The sequence below is a fragment of the Pan paniscus genome, chromosome 7, assembly GCF_029289425.2.
Source record: "Pan paniscus chromosome 7, NHGRI_mPanPan1-v2.0_pri, whole genome shotgun sequence".
NCBI classification, from domain to species: Eukaryota; Metazoa; Chordata; class Mammalia; order Primates; family Hominidae; genus Pan; species Pan paniscus.
The window spans coordinates 49,397,694-49,422,826 of record NC_073256.2 but is presented as its reverse complement, the minus strand read 5'-3'; the positions used below and the strand labels follow the sequence as shown (position 1 = coordinate 49,422,826).

At 36.7% G+C, this 25,133-nt stretch overlaps 1 protein-coding gene across 1 annotated transcript in view; it reads left to right on the top strand.

Annotated features, from left to right (window-relative positions):
• TEX15 (testis expressed 15, meiosis and synapsis associated) overlaps positions 1 to 18,876 on the top strand; it is a 64,010-nt gene extending 45,134 nt beyond the window's left edge. Inside the window, exons 7-10 of the mRNA XM_055116438.3 lie at positions 100 to 7,403; positions 9,445 to 9,503; positions 11,311 to 12,578; positions 16,053 to 18,876. Of these exons, the coding sequence (XP_054972413.2) occupies positions 100 to 7,403; positions 9,445 to 9,503; positions 11,311 to 12,578; positions 16,053 to 16,090 (8,669 nt within the window). The 3' untranslated portion in view covers positions 16,091 to 18,876. The remainder of the gene's footprint in view (positions 1 to 99; positions 7,404 to 9,444; positions 9,504 to 11,310; positions 12,579 to 16,052) is intronic.
• The last annotated feature ends 6,257 nt before the right edge of the window (positions 18,877 to 25,133 follow it).

Sequence of the window (25,133 nt, the reverse complement as noted above, 5' to 3'; positions counted from 1 at the left end):
TGAACTTTCAATTAAAATTACTGGACACAATGTACCTGTATTAATAGTTGTCTATAGAAACACTTTTTTTCAAATTTGTCTTCCTTATTATTCCCACAGAAAGGACATGCTCTCTGAATAACTGTACAGTGGCCAAAAGAATTGGAAAAGGAAAAGATGCTACTGTCACCTTTGTGCGTTTCAAGAAACCTGTAGATCCATTTGTTCAAGAAAACTGTTTATGCAATGCACTAAATTCAGAGATAAATCCTTTCATCTCAAATATTTCTAACTCCTATGGAAATGTACAAAATGGAAACATTTCTATACCTGAAACATACAGTGGACAGACAGAGCACAATTTAGCAGAAATTAGAGACACTTCTCAAGTACTTGCACATGATTCAGACATTTCACTTATGCCCAGTGATGCCAAAGACAGTGTTAATGGTGACCTTTTGTTAAATTGGACAAGTCTTAAAAATATTTTAAGTGGTCTTAATGCTTCTTTTCCTCTTCACAACAATACTGGCTCAAGCACAGTCACTACTTCAAAATCCATCAAAGACCCAAGACTGATGAGGAGAGAAGAAAGTATGGGAGAACAGAGTAGTACTGCAGGCTTAAATGAGATTTTGCAATTTGAGAAGAGTTCAGATAATGTTAATTCAGAAATAAAATCGACACCATCTAATTCTGCCTCCTCCTCAGAAGTTGTCCCTGGTGATCGTGCTGTTCTTACTAATGGTTTGGATACCCCTTGCTTTAAAAATTCTGTTAATGATTCACAATCTTGGGCTCACAACATGGGCTCTGAGGACTATGACTGTATACCTCCCAATAAAGTTACCATGGCAGGGCAATGTAAGGACCAAGGTAATTTTTCCTTCCCAATTTCTGTGTCAAATGTAGTGTCAGAGGTTGAGAACCAAAACCACAGTGAGGAGAAGGCTCAGAGAGCCCAACAGGAGTCCGGTAATGCTTATACAAAAGAGTACAGTAGTCACATTTTTCAGGACTCACAGTCTTCTGATTTAAAAACCATTTATCAGACTGGTTGCCAAACGTCTACAGTTTTTCCACTCAAAAAGAAAGTAAGCATTGATGAATACCTTCAAAATACTGGAAAGATGAAAAACTTCGCTGACCTGGAAGACAGTTCCAAACATGAAGAAAAGCAAACTTCATGGAAAGAAATTGATAATGATTTCACCAATGAAACAAAAATCAGTCCAATAGACATTGTTTTGCACCAAGAATACAAAGAGAGAGAGAGTCATAATTCTTTTGGGAAAAGCTGTGATAAAATATTAATTACTCAAGAGTTAGAAATAACAAAATCTTCTACATCTACCATAAAGGATAAGGATGAACTAGATCATCTAGCATTGGAATGGCAAATTACTCCAAGTTTTGAGAGCCTGTCACAAAAGCATCCTCAGCACTCTGTGGAGTATGAGGGTAACATTCATACAAGTTTAGCCATTGCTCAAAAGCTAATGGAACTGAAATTGGGGAAAATAAATCAAAATTATGCTAGCATTATAACTGAAGCTTTCCCGAAACCAAAAGACATACCCCAGGCCAAAGAAATGTTCATTGATACAGTTATTTCATCTTATAACATAGAAACAGCTCATGACAGTTCAAATTGCAGCATAACTAGAGAACATATATGTGTCCATAGGAAAAATGAAAATGAACCAGTGTCATTAGAGAACATTCAGAGAGACTATAAAGAAACTGCTTATGTTGAAGATAGGGGTCAGGATCACAATCTGTTCTGTAACTCACAGTTAAGCAATGATATATGCCTGAATGTTAATTTCAAAAAACAAACAGATAAAGAAAACCAAAATGAGGCTAAAGAGAATAGTGCTTCATGTGTAGAAAACAACACAGAGAACATATATGGAGACAAAAAGCAGGATTCTCATACAAATGAAAATTTCAGCAATATAGATGAAAAGGAGGACAAAAATTACCACAATATAGAAATTTTGAGTTCTGAAGAATTTTCTACTACATTTAACTTGATTTGCAGAGAAAATAATGCAGTGTCAGCAGCAACTGCATTATTAGAGAGTGAAGAAGATACCATTAGTGCCGTGAAACAGAAAGATACTGAAAATACTGGAAGAAGTGTAGAGCATTTGGCTTCCACAACATTTCCCAAAACTGCAAGTTCTTCAGTGTGTGTAGCCTCAAATGCTGCAATACAGATAGCTAGTGCTACTCTGCCTGCATTAAGCCTAAATAATGACGATCACCAGATATACCAGTTTAAAGAAACTTGTTCTTCTGAAAGTCCAGATTTTGGTTTGTTAGTAAAACATAGGGTTTCTGATTGTGAAATTGATACGGATAAAAATAAATCACAAGAATCATTTCATCAATCAATAAATGAGAACTTAGTTCTTCAAAGCATTGAATTGGAAAGTGAAATTGAAATAGAATTAGAAGATTGTGATGATGCTTTTATATTTCAACAAGATACACATAGCCATGAAAACATGCTTTGTGAAGAATTTGTGACCTCATATAAGGCTCTGAAGTCTCGTATCAGTTGGGAAGGTCTGTTAGCACTTGATAACGGGGAGATGGAAGTTTTGGAAAGCACCACAGGAAGGGAGAATAGTGATCAGCATTATTCTAAGGAAAGTAACTATTTTTATTCCTCTACACAAAACAATGAAACAGAACTTACCAGCCCAATTTTACTTCCAGATCTACAAATTAAAATTACTAATATATTTAGGCCAGGATTCAGCCCGACAGCTGACTCCCTTGCATTGAAAGATAGTTTTTGCACACATGTAACTGAAGCCACAAAACCGGAAATAAATAAGGAAGATGGAGAAATTCTAGGATTTGACATTTATTCCCAGCCTTTTGGTGAAAATGCAGAGTATCCATGTGAAGATAAAGTTGATAATATAAGGCAAGAATCAGGGCCAGTGAGTAACTCTGAAATCTCCCTTTCTTTTGACTTGAGTCGTAATACAGATGTGAATCATACGTCTGAAAATCAGAACAGTGAATCTTTGTTTACTGAACCTTCTAATGTCACAACAATAGATGATGGAAGCAGATGTTTCTTTACAAAATCAAAACCTGACTATAATGATACCAAAAATAAAAAGGAGGTAGAATCAAGAATTAGCAAAAGGAAGCTACATACATCTTCCAGGGATCAGAACATACCACATAAAGATTTAAGACGACATAAAATTTATGGGAGAAAGAGGAGGCTAACCAGTCAAGACTCATCTGAGTGTTTTTCTTCATTATCCCAAGGACGAATTAAAACATTTTCACAGTCAGAAAAGCACATTAAGAGTGTCCTAAATATCCTAAGTGATGAAGCATCTTTATGTAAAAGCAAATGTCTTTCCAGAAAACTAGACAAAGCAGTTGTTCACTTAAAAAAAGCTCATAGAAGAGTTCACACATCTTTGCAGCTTATAACTAAAGTAGGAGAAGAAAGAAAGGGCCCATTACCAAAATCATATGCAATAATATGCAATAATTTCTGGGAAAGTTGTGACCTTCAAGGTTATAGTTCTGTGTCTCAAAGAAAATATTATTCTACTAAGCATTTTTTGTCAAAAAGAAAATATGACAAACGGAGAAAGAATAGAGCTCCAAAAGCTGATATTTCTAAATCATTAACCCATGTGTCAAAGCACAAGTCTTATAAAACAAGTGGAGAGAAAAAATGCCTTTCTAGGAAAAGTATAGCTAGCAGTGTCTCAAAAAGTCACCCCACCAGTCACATGGGAGAATTTTGTAATCAAGAACATCCTGAATCACAGTTGCCTGTATCCTCCACATCCCAAAGTACAAGTCAGTCAGTTTATTATAATAGCAGTGTAAGCAATCCAAGTTTATCAGAAGAACATCAGCCCTTTTCTGGAAAAACTGGATATCTGTTTTCCCCAGACCACTCAGATGAGAAACTAATAGAAAAAGAAAATCAAATTGATACAGAGTTTTTATCTAGCACTAGTAAATATGAAAAGCTTGAAAAACATTCAGCAAATCATAATGTTAAAGATGCAACTAAAGAAAACAGTTGTGAGGCTAATGAAGTAATAAATGAAAGTAATTCTGTATCTTTAAGTTGCATAAAAGAAAACATAAATTCTAGTACAGGCAACGATTGTGATGCAACTTGCATAGGTCACACAAAGGCGAAAACTGACGTACTTATATCAGTCTTAGATTCAAATGTGAAGCACTTTTTAAATGATCTCTACCAACAAGGTAACCTTATTTTATCTGATTGTAAAAGAAACCTGGAAGTAAAGTGGACAGATCCTATTGAGAGACCCAAACAAAGCATTATTACAGGAAACTTCCTTATGGGCCCATTAAACCTAACTTTGATAGCAAGTAAAAAGTACAGTATTCCTCAGTTATCAGCCGCTGCAGTGACAGATAGTGAGGGAGAATCTTCAAAATCTTACTTGGATAAGCAGAGAATTCTTACTGTAGATTCTTTTGCAGCATCCAGTACTGTACCACACTGTGAGCAGAGCTGTAGAGAAAAAGAGCTTCTAAAGACAGAACAGTGCTCTTCAGGTAATTGCCTCCATACAGATGGGAATGAAACAAATGTCACTGAGAATTATGAGTTGGATGTAGCATCAGGAACTGAAGAAAATAAAAGTTATGGGGAAAATATAGTGGAATTATCTTCCAGTGATAGTTCTCTGCTTTTAAAAGATAATGTAAAAGGCTCCTCTTCAGAAACATGTATTGTGAAGAAAGACACTGAGGACAGAATAACGTGGAAAGTTAAACAAGTGGAAAAAGCAAAAGATTCTGTTTACAAAAGAAGCAAGACTGAAGGATCAACTGTTAATACTGAGTACAAAAATCAAAAGAATCAGATCTCAGAAGAATCCTGCTTAAATGAGAAAATTATTACAACTAACTTGATTGATTCCCATCTGAGCGCTAAAAATACTACCACTGAGTCAGTCCCTTTGAAGAACACAGTTTCTAATCCGCTTAACAAAAGAGAGAAGAAGGGGGAAATTAAAGTTAGTAAAGACTCGCAGTCTGACTTGACATTACATTCAGAAATAGCCTATATTTCCAAACCAGGAATTCTAGGAGTTAATCATACACCTATTTTACCTGCCCACTCTGAAACCTGTAAAGTCCCTACTGTTCTGAAGAAACCTGCATCATACGTGAGTGAATTTAAAGAAAAACATTGCTCAGCTAATCATACGGCCCTTATAGCTAATCTATCTCAAATTTTGCAGAGGGCAGATGAAGCATCATCTTTGCAGATTCTACAGGAAGAAACTAAGGTTTGTCTAAATATTCTCCCTTTATTTGTGGAAGCTTTTGAAAGAAAGCAAGAATGTTCAGTTGAACAAATCCTGATTTCAAGAGAACTGTTGGTAGACCAAAACCTGTGGAATAATTGCAAACACACATTAAAACCATGTGCTGTTGACACTTTGGTAGAACTTCAAATGATGATGGAAACAATTCAATTCATTGAAAACAAAAAAAGGCACTTAGAAGGTGAACCAACATTCCGAAGCTTGCTTTGGTATGATGAAACACTGTATGCTGAGCTTCTTGGAAAACCACGTGGATTTCAACAGCAGTCTAATTTCTATCCTGGTTTCCAAGGAAGATTAAAATATAATGCATTCTGTGAGTTACAGACTTACCATGATCAATTAGTTGAATTGCTTGAAGAAACAAAAAGGGAAAAGAATTCATACTATGTATTCTTAAAGTACAAACGACAGGTTAATGAATGTGAAGCCATAATGGAGCATTGTTCCGATTGCTTTGATTTTTCTCTTTCTGTTCCATTTACCTGTGGAGTTAACTTTGGAGATAGTTTAGAAGACCTGGAAATCTTAAGAAAAAGTACTTTAAAGTTGATCAGTGTATGTGGGGACTCTCCTAAAGTTCATTCGTATCCAGGAAAACAGGACCATCTGTGGATTATCATAGAAATGATCTCCTCAAAGGTTAATTTTATTAAGAACAACGAGGCAGTACGTGTTAAAATATCTCTTTATGGTCTGGAACATATCTTTTTTGATGCTGCAAAAAATCTTGTTTGGAAAGAGAGAACACAATCCTTCAACAAAAAATACTCACAAAAGAAGGACGAAGAAAGGCTACTCAGAGTGAATAAATGTGCCTTTTCTAAGTTGCAGAAGATATATGATACTTTGTCTAAAGATTTAAACAATGAACCAATTTCCCCTATTGCGCTTGAGGAGGATACTATAATTGCTTCCAGAAAGTCAGATCATCCAATAAACGAAGCAACAATTAGCATAGAAAATTCTAAATTTAACAGTAATTTGCTTGCACACCCAGATATTTGTTGTATTAGTGAGATATTGGATCAAGCTGAATTTGCAGACCTTAAAAAATTACAGGATCTTACCCTGAGATGTACAGATCACTTAGAAATTTTAAAAAAATACTTTCAGATGCTACAAGATAATAACATGGATAATATTTTTATCACAGAAGAAAATGTTTTAGACATGGTGATAAACCACAGCCATGAGGCTATCATTTTAAAGCCTGAAGCTATTGAAATGTATATTGAAATCGTCATGGTCTCAGAAACAATTCACTTTCTTAAAAACTCAATAGCAAAGAAACTAGACAAACAGAGGTTTCGAGGTATGCTTTGGTTTGATTTGTCACTTCTTCCTGAGCTGGTTCAGTGCCAAGAAAAAATGGCTTCTTTTTCATTTCTTAAAGATAACTCAACAGATGTTTGCCTTTGGAAAGTGATAGAGACTGCTATTTCCGAACTTAAGAAAGATCTGGATATTATCTGCAAATATAATGAAGCTGTTAATTGCTCATATGCTATTCATTTGCTCTCAAGAGAACTTCAAGAACTTTCAGAAATAAAAAAGCTTCTGAAGAAGTCCAAGTATTTTATTTCCACATATATTGACTTTGTGCCATATATAGCATCCATAAATTATGGAAGCACTGTGACGGAGTTAGAATACAACTACAATCAATTTTCTACACTGCTGAAGAATGTAATGTCTGCCCCTAGGAAAGATTTAGGAAAAATGGCCCACATTAGGAAAGTCATGAAAACGATTGAACATATGAAGATTATATGTACTAAAAATGCTGAACTAACCATTTCCTTTTTCCTATGCCAAATGCTGTATAACAGAAGGAAGATTTTACAGCTGAAGAGAAAAGAAAAAATGAATATTCATATTGTAAAACCTGGGGAAAATAACAATAAATTTAGTATTTCTACGATGTTGCCCCCAGTATCAGAGTGCATAAACAAAAACATCTCAAATTCCTCTAAAAAACGACCGAGCACTGTAGACAAATGTGAAGACTCTCAGGAACAACAGCAAGATACTACTATTTCCAGTTGTAAAAAGCTAAAGGTATGTATGTTTTAAAACAAAACTTTTACAAGTATTCTTTTTGAAAACAAGTCTACTCATAAGCAAACAAGTAGTTTGCAGAATTCTAAAAGTTAAGAATGGTAAATTGTCTGGCAAAATGAATTTACTAACTATAATATTGATTTAAACAATTCATATTATCTATAAAATGATACATAAATTATATGTATAGGTGATACCTTGCAAATGTCTACTTTTTAAACGTAAATGTTTTAACTTAGAAAACGTTTTTTGGAAGGACGTGGATTTTAAAAGCTTCTTAAGAAGGAGTTCAATATTATGAACACTGAGTGAGTGACCAATATTTATTGAGTAGCTTTTCTGTATAACAAGCCTATGCCCAGTGTAGTGAATATTAAAAAGTGGCTAACAAAGCCTGTCTTCTTGACCATTATCATCCCAATGGAGAAATAGGACAGATATTTTTCAAGAGATAATTATCAAGGAGTTAAAAGTCCTATATTAAATACATTTTAACAAATTGTCTAAAGCATTTAATATGTACTTGGCACTGATTTATTTTATACACAACCCCTTATGATGTATTTCCTATTATCTTACTTCAAGATAAGGAAAGTGGGACACAGAGGAAATGACTATCCTGGGGTCACAGAGTTTAGTAAATGGGAGCACCCAGATCTAAACCAGGCAGTCTGGCCTCCAGAGCCCTTATTGACAGTTGTCTCAGCACTGCTCTAAGAGGTTTCTCTTACAGCTGTTCAAGACTTCTTAGTTCAGAAGTTTAGAAAAGAAACCTATATGCAGCTGGGTACGATAGCTCACGCCTGTAATCCCGGCACTTTGGGAGGCCAAGGTGGGCAGACTGCTTGAGTCCAGGAGTTCAAGACCAGCCTGGGCAACATGGTGAGACCTCATCTCTACTAAAAATAACAAAAAATTAGCCGGACATGGTGACATACACTTATAGTTCCAACTACTTGGAAGGCTGAAGCAAGAGGATTGCCTGAGCACAGGGGCGGAGGTTGCAGTGAGCCAGGATTACACCACTGTACTCCAAGCTGGGAGGACAGAGTAAGACTCTGTTTCAAAAAAAATTTATATATATAATTTTTAAATTAAGTCTGGAACAATTTAACTTAGTGGGTAAGAATAATCTATGGATGGAGAAGGTTATTTCAGATTATGGAATATCTTAAATTAGACCTAAGGAGTTTGACCTTCATTCTGTACACATTGAAGTGTACTGTCATATGAAATTCGTTTTTCTAATGATTTAACAGATAGATTCTGAGTATATAAGTCTCATATGTCTTCTGTAGAAGTATATATAGTAGTAAGTAGTAGTACTGTATACAATACTACTTACAGTAATAAGTCAGCCATGGCTTAGAAAAAGGTGTTAGAAAGGAAAATTCATATTGACAGACATGACTTAAAGAATCGATGGGGCTTAGCAACTGGTTTACAAGAAAGGACATAAAAGAGGGAGGGAACAGTCATAAATGGACTTCAAGATTAGTTTTAAGGGCCAGGTGTGGTGGCTCGTGCCTGTAATCCCAGCACTTTGGGAGGCTGAGGCAGGTGGATCACCTGAGGTCAGGAGTTCGAGACCAGCCTGACCAACATAGTGAATCCCCATCTCTACTAAAAATACAAATATCAGCTGGGTGTGGTGGTGGGCACCTTTAGTCCCAGCTACTCTGGAGGCTGAGGCAGGAGAATCGCTTGCACCCAGTAGGCGGAGGTTGCAGTGAGCCAATATCGCATCACTGCACTTCAGCCTGGGTGACAGAATGAGACTCCATCTCAAAAAAAAAAAAAAGATGTGAGGATAAGAAGAATGTTACAAATTTATTTTTTTTAAAGTTACTCCAAACATACATGAAATATGGGAAGTCTAGGAGAGTCACTGCTTTCTGCAGGGAGGTGATAATTAATTAGTTTAACTTTAGATGATGGCAGAACAAGAAATTAAAAATATCTAATATTGAAATAATAATTATTTTTATTATAGTTTGTCATCACTAATGAAGATTTTCTTTGTATCTTTTAAACACAGGTAGACATGAAAGATGTCACAAAAATCAACAGAGAAAAGGCAACATTCAAGCATCCAAGGTAGGAGTTCCCATCAGCCCTATGTGGAAAAAAAATTGAACAAAATTGGGCAAATACTAAACAACTAGAATAACACAATTATTTATATAATGTCATTGGATCATACATGTAACTTAGGGGATGAGAGTAAGCTAAGGAAAAAGAAATTTGTTTGAAATTATACAGTTTCTTAAATTCAGCCTAAGGAGTTTGAACTTCATTCTGTAAGTATTAAAGGCTAAAGTCATGTGAAATTTGCTTTTTCAGTGATGTAAAGGTTAAGAATATTCTGAGTATAGTTAGAAGTAACTCAGCCAAGGCTTAGAAAAGGGTGATTGTTTCACAGAATAAGAAAGAAAAATTTATATCTTTACAAGATACGATACAATACATAAAGAATTGATGGGGCTTAGTAAGTGGTTTACCAAAAAAAGACTTCTAAAATCAAAAAGGGACTTTTAAAAATAGGACAAGTGATAAGATTACTTTTTTTTTAACTTGTGCATTTTGAAGAATGGCAAATTTCAAAACTGGCATTTTAATGAGAACCTACATAGTCATCAATTCCCATACGATACTTTGAGCTCTCAGAAAGTATAATTTTGATTTTATCGCATTTCTGGTGATTTTTCAGTGAGGCTGAATTCAGTGAAATATTTGGCTTTTAGTTTGTTGAGTGGGATATGTGAATTCCAGGCCAAAGAAGAATTTCTCTTGACTACAGAGAAATAGTACTACTTTTCCCTTCTCAACATAATATTTCCTCATACAATTTAAGAATTTCATAAAGCACCAAAAAATCTAATTACTGGCTGGGTGTGGTGGCTCATGCCTGTAATCCCTGCACTTTGGGAGGCCAAGGCGGGCAGATCACCTGAGGTCAGGAGATGGAGATCAGCCTGACCAACATGGTGAAACCCTATCTCTACTAAAAATATAGAAACTAGCCGGGCATAGTGGCGGGTGCCTGTAGTCCCAGCTACTTGAGAGGCTGAGGCAGGAGAATCATTTGAACTTGGGAGGCGGAGGTTGCAGTGAGCTGAGATGGTGCTGCTGCACTCCAGCCTGGGCAACAGAGTGAGACTCTGTGTCAAAAAAAAATTCATATATATATATATGTTTTTATATATACACACAAACACATACATATGTGTGTATGTGTGTGTGTGTATATATATGTGTGTGTGTATATATATATATAATTACCTCAGGGACCTATATTAACTGTCTGGCTCTAGACAATTCCCATTTGGATGCTTCTCTCAGCTGCTTGAGACTGTCTGAATGTAGCTAATAATTTCAAGGCTATTAAATTGGGCAAGAAATTTTGGAGATCTGCTTTTCCTATTCTCAAAGATGAACAGACAAAAACATAATAGTCTGTTATAACAGAGAGGGAAGAAATCTTTGGTAGGAAGGCAGGGGTTACAGCTGGTAGTTTACCAGTTATTTATAGCTATTTACAAGTAATGAAGATCATCAGGCAGGAGGCATATGAATTAAAAAACTATACTGAACAATTGACTAGTGATAGTTTTCTACTTTTAAAAGCCTCCATTAGAAAATGTCTAATGCACAAAATAGTTTATTACAATATTGGAAATATATTTAAAATGTAGAGCATATCATCTTCAGTAGGAAAAGTATCTAAATCCAAACCACGGCAGTCAAACTAGGAAAATGTTAACTTGTATAGTGCCAATAGAATGGGAAAACGTAAAGCTTAAGAACTCTTCTCCTGGATAAAAATTTCAAATATATATTTCCATTAAAATTTTATGACCCTATATATTTAAATTCATTTTTATGTATGTGTTGCACCTAATAGGACTACAGGATCTCATCCCAAAAGCGAAAACAAAATAGTACCAAGTTCATGTGACAGTCTGAAAAGAAATCATTTAACGCCAAAAAAGGTTGAAATGCAACGATCACTACCTGGCTCACTTTTATCCTTAGAGAACCCAAAAGACACTTGCGCATCAAAGTCGGAAAGCAAAATAGACTTAACTGTTTCATCTGATGCTCCAGACCACTTCAGTGGACAACAGGAAAATTTAAATAGCATGAAGAAAAGAAATGTGAACTTTAGTGCTGCTGAAACAAAAAGTGATAAGAAAGATTGTGCTGCTTTTGCAATTTGTGACCAAAAAAGTGTACATGGCACATTTTCACCAGACCATGAGACACTTTTGCAGAAATTTCTTAAAAATTCCCCAGATCCCACCCAAAAATCCTGCCTTTCTGATATAAACCCAGAAACTGATGTTTCTCTTGTGCCTGATGCGTCGGTGCTCTCAAAGCCAATTTTCTGTTTTGTGAAAGATGTCCATCCTGATCTAGAAATGAATGACACAGTCTTTGAACTTCAAGATAATGATATAGTAAATTCATCTATTAAAAATTCCTCATGCATGACTTCTCCAGAACCCATCTGTATCCAGAACAAAATTCCTACTCTGCAGATAAACAAACTACAGCCTGCAGAAACTGAGTCAGAGGACAAATACATGAAGGATACATTGAATCCCAATACTGTGCATACTTTTGGAGCATCTGGGCATATAACCCTTAATGTGAATCAAGGAGCAGAGTACTCTCTTTCTGAACAACAGAATGACGAAAATTCAAAAGTCCTAACGCAGAATGCTGCCACATATTGGAATGAACTTCCACAGTCTGCATGTAACCCAACATATAATTCTTCTGAGCATTTATTTGGAACTTCATATCCATACTCTGCTTGGTGTGTTTATCATTACAGCAGCAGCAATGGCAATGCCATTACCCAGACATATCAAGGGATAACATCATATGAAGTACAGCCATCTCCTTCTGGGCTGTTGACCACAGTTGCAAGTACTGCCCAGGGCACACATTCTAATCTTCTGTACTCTCAATATTTTACTTATTTTGCTGGGGAGCCACAAGCAAATGGCTTTGTGCCAGTGAATGGGTATTTTCAATCTCAAATACCTGCTTCTAATTTTCGGCAGCCAATTTTTTCACAATATGCTTCTCATCAGCCATTACCACAAGCTACATACCCTTACCTTCCTAATCGATTTGTGCCTCCAGAAGTTCCTTGGGTTTATGGTGAGTTTCACATTTTAATGCCTGCTTTATTGAGTTGTTACTTTTAACTGTATCCATTTATGTAAGTGAAATTCACAGTAAGTGATGAGTTAGAGGGAGAAAGAGCGGTCATTTTTCTACAGATTTGTAGAATTGCCAATGGATTGGGCAGAGAGGGTGGAAATCTAGTTGTCAAAAATTTAAGAAAAAAAACTGTCAGTATCACTAATATGTCCTTGACATGTTTGTTCTTCAATAAAACCCAACAGTAGGGAATAGTTAAGTAACTTATAGTTAATCGATACAGTGGGGCTGGGCGCAGTGGCTCACACCTGTAATCCCAGCACTTTGGGAGGCCAAGGGGGGCAGATCACGAGGTCAGGAGTTCGAGACTAGCCTGGCCAACATAGTGAAACCCCATCTGTACTAAAAATACAAAAATTAGCTGGGCATGGTGGCGCACACCTGTAGTCCCAGCTACCCAGGAGGCTGAGGAAAGAGAATCGCTTGAACTCAGGAGGCAGAGGTTGTGGTGAGCGGAGATCCGCCACTGCACTCCAGCCTGGGTGATAGAACGAGACTCGACCTCAAAAAAAAAAACAAACAAAAAAAATGATACAGTGAAATGTGACGCAACCATTAAAGGGTTTTTAATGACCTGACTTTTTTAAAACTATATCGTGTAAACTTACCTACATAAATATGGAAATAGATAGAAATACTGAAATAAAATATGCCAACATTTTAATTTGTCTATCTTCAGGTAAAAACTTTGGGGTGTGTAGAGAATTTTTTCTTGCATTTTCTAGATTATCTACTGTGAAACATACATTATTTTGATAATTAGAGGAAAAACAGAGTAAACTAAAGTGGGAAAATAAATTTCAATTAGACAAAACAACCCTTCTGTTTCTCTCAGTTATCTAATACAGTATCTTGGTGTAAGTGAATAGAGTTAATTAAAATGTATTGGTAGAAGAACTTGATAGTTTGCTCTGTAACATGAAATTGTTTCTTTCTAAAATGCTTAATTCTACTTGTAAAATAGCATGATTAGAATATAGGTGTTTTAATGAAATTGAAATGTGCATTTATCAGAGTTAAAGCAAAATATAAAAACAATTATCCTGCAGAAAAAGTTACCCTAACAACCAAATATTCTACCATTGGAAATAAAATGTACTTTAAATAAAAATAACCATCTTTTAATATCTTATACAGAGAAATGCAAGATAATTCTTTTTTAAGGCAGGGTCTCATTCTGTCACCTAGACTGGAGTCCAGTGGCACATTCATAGCTTATTGAAACCTCAAACTCCTGGGCTCAAGCTGTCCTCCCATTTCAGCATCCCAAGTAGCTGGAACTACAGGCATGCATCACCATGTCCAGCTAATTATTTTTAATAATTTTTAATTTTTATTTTTATTATTTTTAATTTTTAGTAGAGGCTGAGCACCTGTAATCCCAGCACTTTGGGAGGTGGAGGTGGGCAGCTCACTTGAGGCAAAACATGGCGAAACCCTGGTATCTACTAAAAATACAAAAATTAGCTGGGAGTGGTAGTACACACCTGTAATCCCAGCTACTCAGGAAGGTGAGGCATGACAATCACTTGAACCTGGGAGGCAGAGGTTGCAGTGAGCTGAGATCGCGCCACTGCACTCCAGCCTGTGTGACAGGAAGACCCAGTCCCAAAAAATATATATATATTAGTAGAGATGAGGTCTTACTGTGTTGCCTAGGGTGGTCTCGGACTCCTGGCCTCAAGTGATCCTCCTGCCCCTGCCTTCCAAAGTGTGGGATTACAGGTGTGAGGCATCAGGCCCAGAGAATTTCTTTTAAAAAGTTTCTAAGCCCTGGATATTGTTACACATTGATATGTAGAAAAAACTGAGAGGCCGTAGGACATAGGTCTGAATTGGGCAAGAAGCAGCCTATTGACATAGTTCTGTTTCTAACCGAGAAATCTGATCACATCAGCACCTCTGCTTTGGAGTTATATCACTGATTCACTATAACCTACTGGATAAAATTCAAATACTTTAGCCTGGAATGCAGAGCCCTTCACAGTCCTCTATGTCCAACGTCATCTGCCACCACTTCCACCTCTGCATTCAAGCCACGTTGAACAACTTAATGTTCTCCCATAGGACCATAGAACAATCTCTCTTGTACTTCTGTAGTACTTTTTGTGTGCTTTTCTCACATAAGGTATGTGAGTATTAGGTGGTATTGTAATAATCTCTGTATCTTTCCCTTTCTTCCCTGCCTCAGTAAATGACTTTACACAGGGCTAGAAATTTTTCACCTAAGAACATAAGGAAAACGATAAAAGAGGGAAAAAAAGGCTGGACGTAGTAGCTCACGCCTGTAATCCCAGCACTCTGGGAGGCCAAGGCAGGCAGATCACTTGAGGTCAGGAGTTTGAGACCAGCCTGGACAACATGGCGCAACCCTATCTCTACTAAAAATACAAAATTAGCCAGGTGTGGTGGCACATGCCTGTAATCCCAGCTACATGGGAGGCTGAGGCAGCAGAATGGCTTGGATCTGGGAGGCGGAGGTTGCAGTGAGCCGAGATCACGCCACTGCACTCCATACTGGGTGACAGGGTTAAACTCTGTCTCAGTAAAAATAATAAAAGGGGAAAAAGAAAGCAGGAACAAAGTCCATGACTCTTCTTTTTCCTTTTTTATTAATTTGGTATCATTGCTGATGCTGTAATGATAAACACCAAGCATAGTAGATGGGACAAACCTATGAATTAAAGTGGACACTTTAATTTCTGAGATAGGAAATCTTGATTGTAATTGTTTCAGAAGGGTTCTCATAGTTTGGGCTTTCTTTTGTTCTTAATAGTTAAGCTATTTGTGATATTAAAAAAGATAGCTCTGGAATCAAGTCCAGCTATGACTCTCAAATAATCTGTATTGTTACCTCCTTGGTTATATTAGTCCAATTAAAATAAAAGAAAAAGAAATAATCATTTACTTATATCCAAAAGTCACTCTAAAAAAAATTAAGGAGGCAATTGCAATGTTATAAGCACATCTTTGAGTTATCATGAGTGTAAATAATCCACAGAAATCACCTCTCACACTTACAGGAACTGCATTCTTAAAAATGTGAAAATCTCTTGGACCCATTTGTCGCTATATTGTTCGTGGTGCTTGTATTCAACACCAGAAAATGGAACTAAAGGACAGTGCTTGAGTGAGCCCTGTATCCAGCCACATTATGTCCTTTATTACATTTAATTTCACAGGATAGCTTAGAGAGATGCAGAGGTGCTGTTCTTTTACAGATGAGGAAACCACTCCTCAGAGAGCCTTAAATTAACTTTCATAGGATCTGATGACCCTATGGCTACTTAAGGGCAAATAAGCACTTTGATCTCTTTAGCTGTAATTTAAACTCAGGTTCTTTCCACTATAGTATCATGTACCATTAGTCTAAATTATTTATTTAAATCTTTGTGGTGTTTTTTCTTCCAGCTCCATGGCACCAAGAATCCTTTCATCCAGGACACTGAAAATAGTCTTCTGTCTATTGAAAGAAGACATAACAAGTTTTTCCAAATATTTTTTACTTATATATTTTTTAACATTTAGCGATTTTTAATGTTTGTAAATGTGGTAGGAAATATAAATCATATGGTCCTTTGTAAAATATACAAATAATCTAACACATATCATATAGGACATCAATTTCTAACATCTGATATACCAGAATTATTTCCATGCAATTATAAGGGGAAGGTAATATGATCAAGGTTAAGCAATAGTGGTAAAATCTTTAAAACTAGATTCTTGCTTCTGATATGTTTCAATACATTGTTGATGGCATTGTGCCATTTGAGCTGAAAGCAGGATTTTTTTTCATTAGTCATCAAACCAAGAATTTTATAATTCTTGACACTTTATTATATAATTTACAATTCTATGCCAGATATGGCAAATTTCTTCAATTTCAGTATTTTATAGTTTCTACTTGTAAAATATTTTTAATAAGAAAAATTGGTTTGCATAATCTCAGTGTTTCCTTGAGTAGAGATGTTTTAAATTTTTATGTTGGAAGCAATTGTAGTTAATTATATTGGCAATGAAGCACTTTCAATGCCTTTTTCTACAAGAGCCATTTCCAGAAGATTATTTTGTTTTTGGATTTCACAATTTAAATAGTTATTTTAATGATTTTCTAGCAAATAATAGAGAATAATGTTTATGCTTATGCAGTTAGTCTTTATTACAGTAATTTAAACAATGTGGCACAAACATAGTTTTTTCATGCTCTTGTCATAGACTTTTCTTTTTAACCTTCTGCAAAAGTAAAAACTCTCTTAGTAATAATCATCATAGGGCAACAGGATATAGTATGTAACTGCAGTCTTGAGCTGTCTCTTTTCATGTATTACCTTTCTTGCTCAACAGCTATTCCTGTTTTCTGTAAGATCCTAGTCAGACAAAGCCCTCACAACTGGATAGACCTTTCTCAAGGGTTAGCCCTAAAATGTGACAAGAGAATTGGTTTGGCTGAATCACAACAAATAACTAGCAAAGCTTCAGTGCTTTTGCAAACTTTTTATGTAAGCAAACTTTTTGTGTTATCTGGCACAGGCCTTTGAAAAGACTATAATTCTACTTTGTTTAATGTAGAGTAACTAATTTTTCAATTTAGAAAGACAGTGAGAATCCCCAGGATAAGCCTCTTTATACTCACTTAAACCAACTGGGATGGAATTCAGAATACCTAAGCTGCTTCTTTAACATACAGATCTTTAAAAAGGGAAGGTCAAGCAAAGAACTGTAACTGAAAGAAATAAGAGATTTGAAAAGACGATAGAGGTAAAACAATATTTAAAAAACATTTCTATTTGGTCCATGCAGTTTCATTTGAAAATAGTCTGTCAAAATCAGAACTCCTGAACAACTTTGAAAGCAGTAATATTAACTGGTATTCAAAAATGAATAACAGCCAAAAATGAATAACAGCCATTTGATTTATGTTTCCCTCAGTCATTTGGTTTATGTTTGGTTATGGCTGTTATGTTACAGCATTGGTTAAATGCTGTTATGTTACAGCATTTATTGTTAATACTACTACTAATATGTAAACCAAAAGTTAAATATTCTAGTTAAGGATTGTTTCTTTAAACAACTTTCAGATTCTGTTGACATTGTCTTTGTGGTATTTTTATTTCATGGGTTTTAATTTCTCTTAAAGACTTACCTAAATATTCAGTTACATTTTTTAGAAATCTGTACTTGACAGAACATTAAAACATGGAATATTTTTGCTTCAAGTGTGTTTTTTGATTCTTAATAGTAGAAGAAATTAAACCTGAGCAAATTTTATAAAAAAAAAACCTGTTTATAAATATTGTTAAAGAAGAATTATTTGAATAAACTGGATTCCTTCTCATTTCAGGGTTTTTTTCTTTTGTGTTTCTTGAATAGTAAGCATAAATATGGGCCAGGCGTGGTGGCTCACACCTGTAATCCCAGCACTTTGGGAGGCCGAAGCAGGCGGATCACCTGAGGTCAGGAGTTCGAGACCAGCCTGAGCAACATGACAAAACTCCATCTCTACCAAAAATACAAAAATCAGCCAGGAGTGGGGGCAGGCACCTGTAATCCCAGCTACTCAGGAGGCTGAGGCAGGAGAATCACTTGAACCTGGGAGGCAGAGGTTGCCAGGAGCCGAGGTCGTGCCACTGCACTCCAGCCTGGGCAACAGAACAAGACTATCTCAAAAAGAAAAAAAAAAAAAAACGTAAATGTGAGTGGTCCTTGGTTTACACATACCCATTACATTAAAAACAATCCATGAGGAACTGACCTCATGAGTATTTTAGTTCATTTTCTGTTGCCGTAACAGAATATCACAGGCTGGGTAATTTGTAAAGACAAGAAATGTATTTGGCTCACAGTTCTTGAGCCTAGGATGTCCAAGATCTAGGGGGCTGCCTCTTGCGAGGGCATAAAATGGTGAGAGAGAGCAAGAGATTGAGCTCATCCTTTATAGGGAGGCACTGCCACAGACTAGCCCATTCCCACAATAACGACATTAATCTATTCATGAGGGCACAGCCCTCATGGCCTAATCACCTCTTAAAGGTCCCACCTGTCAACAATGTTGTCATTGGGGATTAACTTTCCAATGTAAGAACTTTAGGGGACACGTTCAAACCATAGCAATTAGATAACTAAATAAACTGCTGGAGCACCTTTTCCACTCCAGCTGTGTTTGCCTTCACCTCTATCCCTCTTTGCTGTCACTTTTAAAAATACATTACAGCCTGCGGTTTCATATGAAAAGCCAAAGTCCCTGCCCGTATATAGTTGTCATTCCAGTCAAGGGAGACAAGTAATACATACATAATTAAGTAATTTTGCATCATGAGAAGTGATATGTTAAAAAAATAAGTAATGGACTAGAGAATGGATGACACATAAGCTGAGATTCGTTGATGGCGTCTTTGACAAGGTAAACATCCATGAACCTAGCAAAGTAGGAGGCTATGCCCCATTTTCCCAATAAGATTTCACCAAAACAATATTTTGGTAAGATTACGTAAGTTGTTAGAGATATAGATGAAGTATTATGTCAGTTGTATGTTATATAAGAACATTGTAGAATAGTTTTGCTTATGTTTTGTAGGATAATTTTATTGTCCTCTCATCCATCTTTGACATCAATCTCTTGGTCATCATTAGAGACTTCTTTAGCTCTCTGACCGTGTTTTCCAAAGTATGTCATCCTGTTATCAAAGTTTGAAATAATATCCTTTTTTTAAATGTATTTTAGAAATCTGTGTGTAAATACATGCAAAACTGCTATTAATTGAGGTCATTTCAAACTAATATCTTCCCCAAAGACATTACCTAGAGTAATGGCAGCATAAGGCTTCAAAATAAGATTAAGCTTCCATACCCTTTTCAGTGGGGTAGTTTTAGGGGGGAATATAACTTATATTCAGGCATATATGATATTTTTAAACTACTAAGTTTGTCGTTGTTGATGCTGTTGTTGAGATGGAGTCTCACTCTGTCACCCAGACTGGAGTGGAGTGGTGTGATCTCAGCTCACTGCAACCTCCACCTCCCAGGTTCAAACGATTCTCCTGGTTCAGCCTCCTGAGTAGCTGGGATTATAGGTGTGTGCCACCAAGCCCAGCTAAATTTTGTATTTTTGGTTGAGACGGGGTTTCACCATGTTAGCCAGGCTGGTCTCAAACTCCTGACCTCAGGTTATCTGCCCGCCTCAGCCTCCCAAAGTGCTGGGATTACAGCCGTGAGCCACGGCGCCTGGCTGCTATTAAATGTTTCTGCAGGCATAGTTTTCTTTCAATTCATATGATATTTATATTGCTTGAATAACGTGGTAAGTAGACTGGAGTCTACTTAGGGGTTGAGGGTGGGAGAAGGGAGAGGAGCAGAAAAGATAACTATTGGGTACTGGGCTTAATACCTAGGTGATGAAATAATCTGTACAATAAACCCCCATGACACAAGTTCATCTATGTAACAAATCTTCACATGTACCCCCGAACCTAAAATTAAATTTTAACTAAATGTTGGCCACAAAAAAAATTGTTCAGATTTGCAGTGATGCAAAGATGGAAAGATAGTTCTTACATGAGATTGATTAGTAGTCTTTTTGAAACACCTGCCAAGTGATAGTAGATGCTATATATATAAGTCTGTTGTGCCAAACCAAGCCTGGTGTGATAAGGGCCCTGCCTAGAGGGTGGCCGTGGGAGTGGAGGATTGGATTCCAGAGGCATTTGAGAAGGAAAGAGTTGGCAGGATTTTGTGACTGGATATAAGTCGTAACTGAGAGGAAAGCAGCCCAAATGACTGCTAGTGCACCATAATTTATGTTTTTAGTGTATGAAGAAAGAATAATTTTAAAAAACAGTAACTCATTCTTCGCCAGAACTTGATAGTTCGAATTTATATACTTTGTTCTGTATATGAGACGGATAATAAAAATTGTAAAAACATTTTTTAAAAAGGAAAGGAGTTAATTTCCTTAGCAAATTATGAAAGCATATAAATTGCATGCACTAAAAAATCATCATGTAACTATGGCAACTTAAAATTCAACTGTATTTATTTAGTTATTTAGTTATTTATTTACCCTGAGACAGGGTCTGTATCTGTTGCCCAGGCTGGAGTGCAGTGGTGTGGTCATGGCTCACTGCAGCATTGAACTCCAGGACTCAAGCAGTCCTCCCACCTCAGCCTCCCAAGTAGCTAGGACTCCAGGCTCACGCTACTGCGTCCAGCTAATTTTTAAATTTTTTCTAGAGACAGGGTCTTGCCATGTTGCCCAGACTGGTCTTGAACTCCTGGCCTCAAGTTATCCTCCTGCCTTGGCCTCCCAAAATGTTTGGAATACAGGTACAAGTCACCATGCCCGGCCAAAATTCAACTGTTTAAAGTGTTATATAAAAAGCGAACTATAATGCTAACCAGGACTGTGAATGTCATAAATTCAGCTGTCAAAAGATGTATTAAAGCTGGGAGCAGGGGCTATGAACTTTTATTCTATTATAAGAGGAATAAAAAAGAACTACAGACAAATATTGGAACCTTTTAAGTAGGTTTATTTTTCACAGTGATAAATAGGCATAGCAATTCTGAAACCATTTTATGTGTATGATAGAATTGAACAAAGGAGTAAATGTCATTTGATATTTTGGGGAGTCAGAGGTCTCATTGTGGAAGAAGGGAGGATAAGGAAGAATCCTCAAAGGGATGGAGATTTCAAAAGTAGGATGTCAGGGCCGGGCACAGTGAATCATGTCTGTAATCCCAGCACTTCGGGAGGCCGAGGTGGGTGGATGACTTGAGGTCAGGAGTTCGAGACCAGCCTGGCCAACATGGTGAAACCCCATCTCTACTAAAAATGCAAAAATTAGCAGGCGTGGTGGTGCATGCCTGTAATCCCAGCTACTTGGGAGATGAGGCGTGAGAATCGCTTGAACCCGGGAGGTGGAGGTTGCAGTGAACCAAGATCGTGCCACTGCACTCCAGCCTGGGCAACAAAGTGAGACTCCATCTCAAAAAAAAAAAAAAAGATATCAGTATAAATTAAGCTCCCTTAAGTATTTCACTAAGTACTAATTTATGCATTGAGATAATTACCCAGACTGTGTGGGGAAAGAACCATCAGGAAGCTTTGGTGAAACAATCCCCAGGGCTCATCTAGGACTGGGAATAGTGGGTGTTCCCACCAGCCAGGGTGGAAAGATCTTGTAATATAGAAAACATACAGTAGGGTCTTCAGAAGGATATCATCTAAGTATGGGGCCACATTAGCCCATGACTAAAAGCTGCTCTGAACCGTCCTCCTTTAAAAGCTCAAAAGCAAGCCTTGCCTTGAAAAAAATCCAACTAATTCCAAGTAATCACACACAGGAACAAAGCTCAACACTACTTAACCACAATGAAATCCAGCAATCAACAGTGTAAAATTCGTACTATCTGTCATCTAATCAAACATTACTAGGCAGGCAAAACAACACAAAAATATGACCCATTACCAGGAAAATAAACAGTGAAATGATAGAAATGATGAAATTACCAAACAAGGATATAAAATCAGCAATTATAAATATGCTTTATATGGTCAAGAATATAGAGGCAAATAGGCCAGGCGTTGTGGCTTATGCCTGTAATCCCAGCACTTTGGGAGGCCAAGGTGGGTGGATCACCTGAGGTCAGGAGTTCAAGCCAGCCTGACCAACATGGAGAAACCCTGTCTCTACTAAAAATGAAAACTAACCGGGCTTGGTGGTGCATGCCTGTAATCTCAGCTACTCGGGAGGCTGAGGCAGGAGAATCGCTTGAACCCGGGAGGCGGAAATTGCAGTGAGCCGAGATCGCACCACTGCACTCCAGCCTGGGCAACAAGAGTGAAACTCCGTCTCAAAAAAAAAAAAAAAAAGAATATAGAGGCAAATAAAATAGGAGACAAATAGAAGATATAAAAAGTATGCAAATGGAACTCTTATCTGAAATGAAAAATACACTGTATGGGATAAAGAGAAGATTAGACAATGAAGAAGACAAAACAGTAAACTTAAGAACATAACCATAGAAACTATTCAAAATGAAGCACAGAGACAAAAAAGAATGGGGAAAGAAAAAACACCAGAGAATCAGTGCCCTGTGAAACAATACAAAGCAGTTTAAGGTCAAGAGGGGAGTGAGGCAGGAACAGAAAAAAAGGTTTTGAAGAAATAATAGATGAAAGTTTCCAAACAATCAAAACTATAAACCCACAGTTCCAAGAAGCTCAATGAACCCAAAGAGAAATAAAGCCTCAATAACACACTCACCGGAATGTCTAAACTTTTTTTTTTTTTTGAGACAGAGTTTCGCTCTTGTTGCCCAGGCTGGAGTGCAATGGCGTGATCTTGGCTCACTGCAACCTCCACCTCCTGGGTTCAAGTGATTCTCCTGCCTCAGCCTCCCAAGTAGCTGGGATTACTGGCGCCTGCCACTATGCCCAGCTAATTTTTTGTATTTTTAATAGAGATGGGATTTCACAATGTTGGCCAGGCTGGTCTCGAACTCCTGACTTCAAGTGATCCATCTGCCTTGGCCTCCCAAAGTGCTGGGATTACAGGCGTGAGCCACTGCGTCTGGCCGAATGTCTAAACTTTTAAGACTGGCCATACTAAGCGCTGGTGAAGACCCAGTGTAACTTGCGCTCTCATGCACTTTTAGTGGGAATGCTGAGTTGTACAACCACTTTGGAAAACTGCTTGGCAGAAACTTTAAGCAATCACCATATGACCCACAAACCCACTCCTAGACATTTATTTACCCAAGAGAAATGGAAACATATATTTACCCACCACTTGTATTTGAATGTTTATAGCAATTTTATTCATAACCAAAAGTTGGAAACAACCCAAGGATGCATCAACCTATGAATGGATAAACAAATTGAATAAATTACAGTATATCATGGAATACTGGACAATAAAAAGGAACAAACTAATACACCATTTGAATGAGTCTCAACAATTATACTAACTGAAAGAAACCAGACACACAAGACTTATCCCATTTGTATGAAATTCTAGAAGAAGCTAAACTATAATGTTAGAAGGCAGATCCTTGGTTACTAGGGGTTATGGCTGGGGAAAGGACTGTCCCAAGGAACATGTTGGAAGTTTCAGGTTGAGGGAAGTGTTCTACATCAGTGTTGTGTGGTGGGTGATAGGTAGATGACTGTATGCATTTGTTACAGCTCAACTAAATATCCATTTTAAATTGGTAAATAATTATTGTACATAAATCATACCTCAATAGAGTTGATTTTTTAAAATAGACTATATTTTATTGAATCTAAGATTCCATTGATTATGAGATTAATTTTAGAGACAAAAAATGGTAACTTAGACTCAGCAAAATATGATATACAATATGGGAAAATTCAAATGGAAATTAAACCAAGAATCCAGGTAACTCAAGAGTATTAGAATAAACACCAGAAAACTTCTTTGAGTTGTTAGGGTAGGACCCTTCTGTTAATATCAGCAAGTAACATGTATATGATCAGAAGGTATATATATATTAGGCTAAATGAGGTATTACTGCTTAATGGGTACAGAGTTTCTGTTTGAGACAATGAAAAAGTTCTAGAGATGGTACTAGTGATGGGTGCACAACATTGGGAATGTACTTAATGCCACTGAATTGTTTGCTTAAAAATGGTTTCATGGTAAATGTTTTATTTTACTCCAGTAACCAAAATCTTCAAAGAAATTGGGTTGTAAAGAAATTTTAGTAGAAAATCTACAATAAATTATGTATTTCACTTAAATATATAATACAATATTCATGCAATCTTGGGGAACCGTTCTAAACAGGCTTATGCAAAATTACTGACAGGATTGGTGAGGGAGAGAATAGAGGGAGAACAGGCTCTGAGTCAGACCACATGGCTTCATTTCCCAGCTCCAGGTGAGTGAACTCAGCCCCAGTCACTTGTTGCCTCTACCTCAGTATCCTCATTTGATTAATCAGAGTGATAATCATAGCCTACTTCTTAGGGTTGTTATGGAGGGAATAAATGAGGTAATAATCTAAGCACTTAGAACACCACCTGATTCATAAGTGCTCTTATTATGATATAAAGATTTAAAACTTTTGTATGGCAAGACTCAAACAAATATAAAATCCAAGTAACACACTGGGTGAAATACTGTAAATATACATACTAAGCAGCCTACAAATCAATAATAAGGAAGTGAAAAACCTAATAAAATAACAATTTGTACACACAAATACATAAGTGTCAAAAAATAAGAACAATTGCTAAATCCCACTAACCACAAAGTATATAATCTTTCAGCTACCATTTGGTCAAAGCTTAAAATGAATAGTATCCGATTGCATCAGTCAAGTTTATGTTCCAATGTAAATAACAAAGCCCCCAAATGTAGCTTAAATGTAAGTTTTATTTTTCTCCTATATGAAATCTAGAGGTACCATATGATCCAGCAATTCCTCTCCTGGGTATTTATCCAAAGGAAATGAAATCAGTATGTCAAA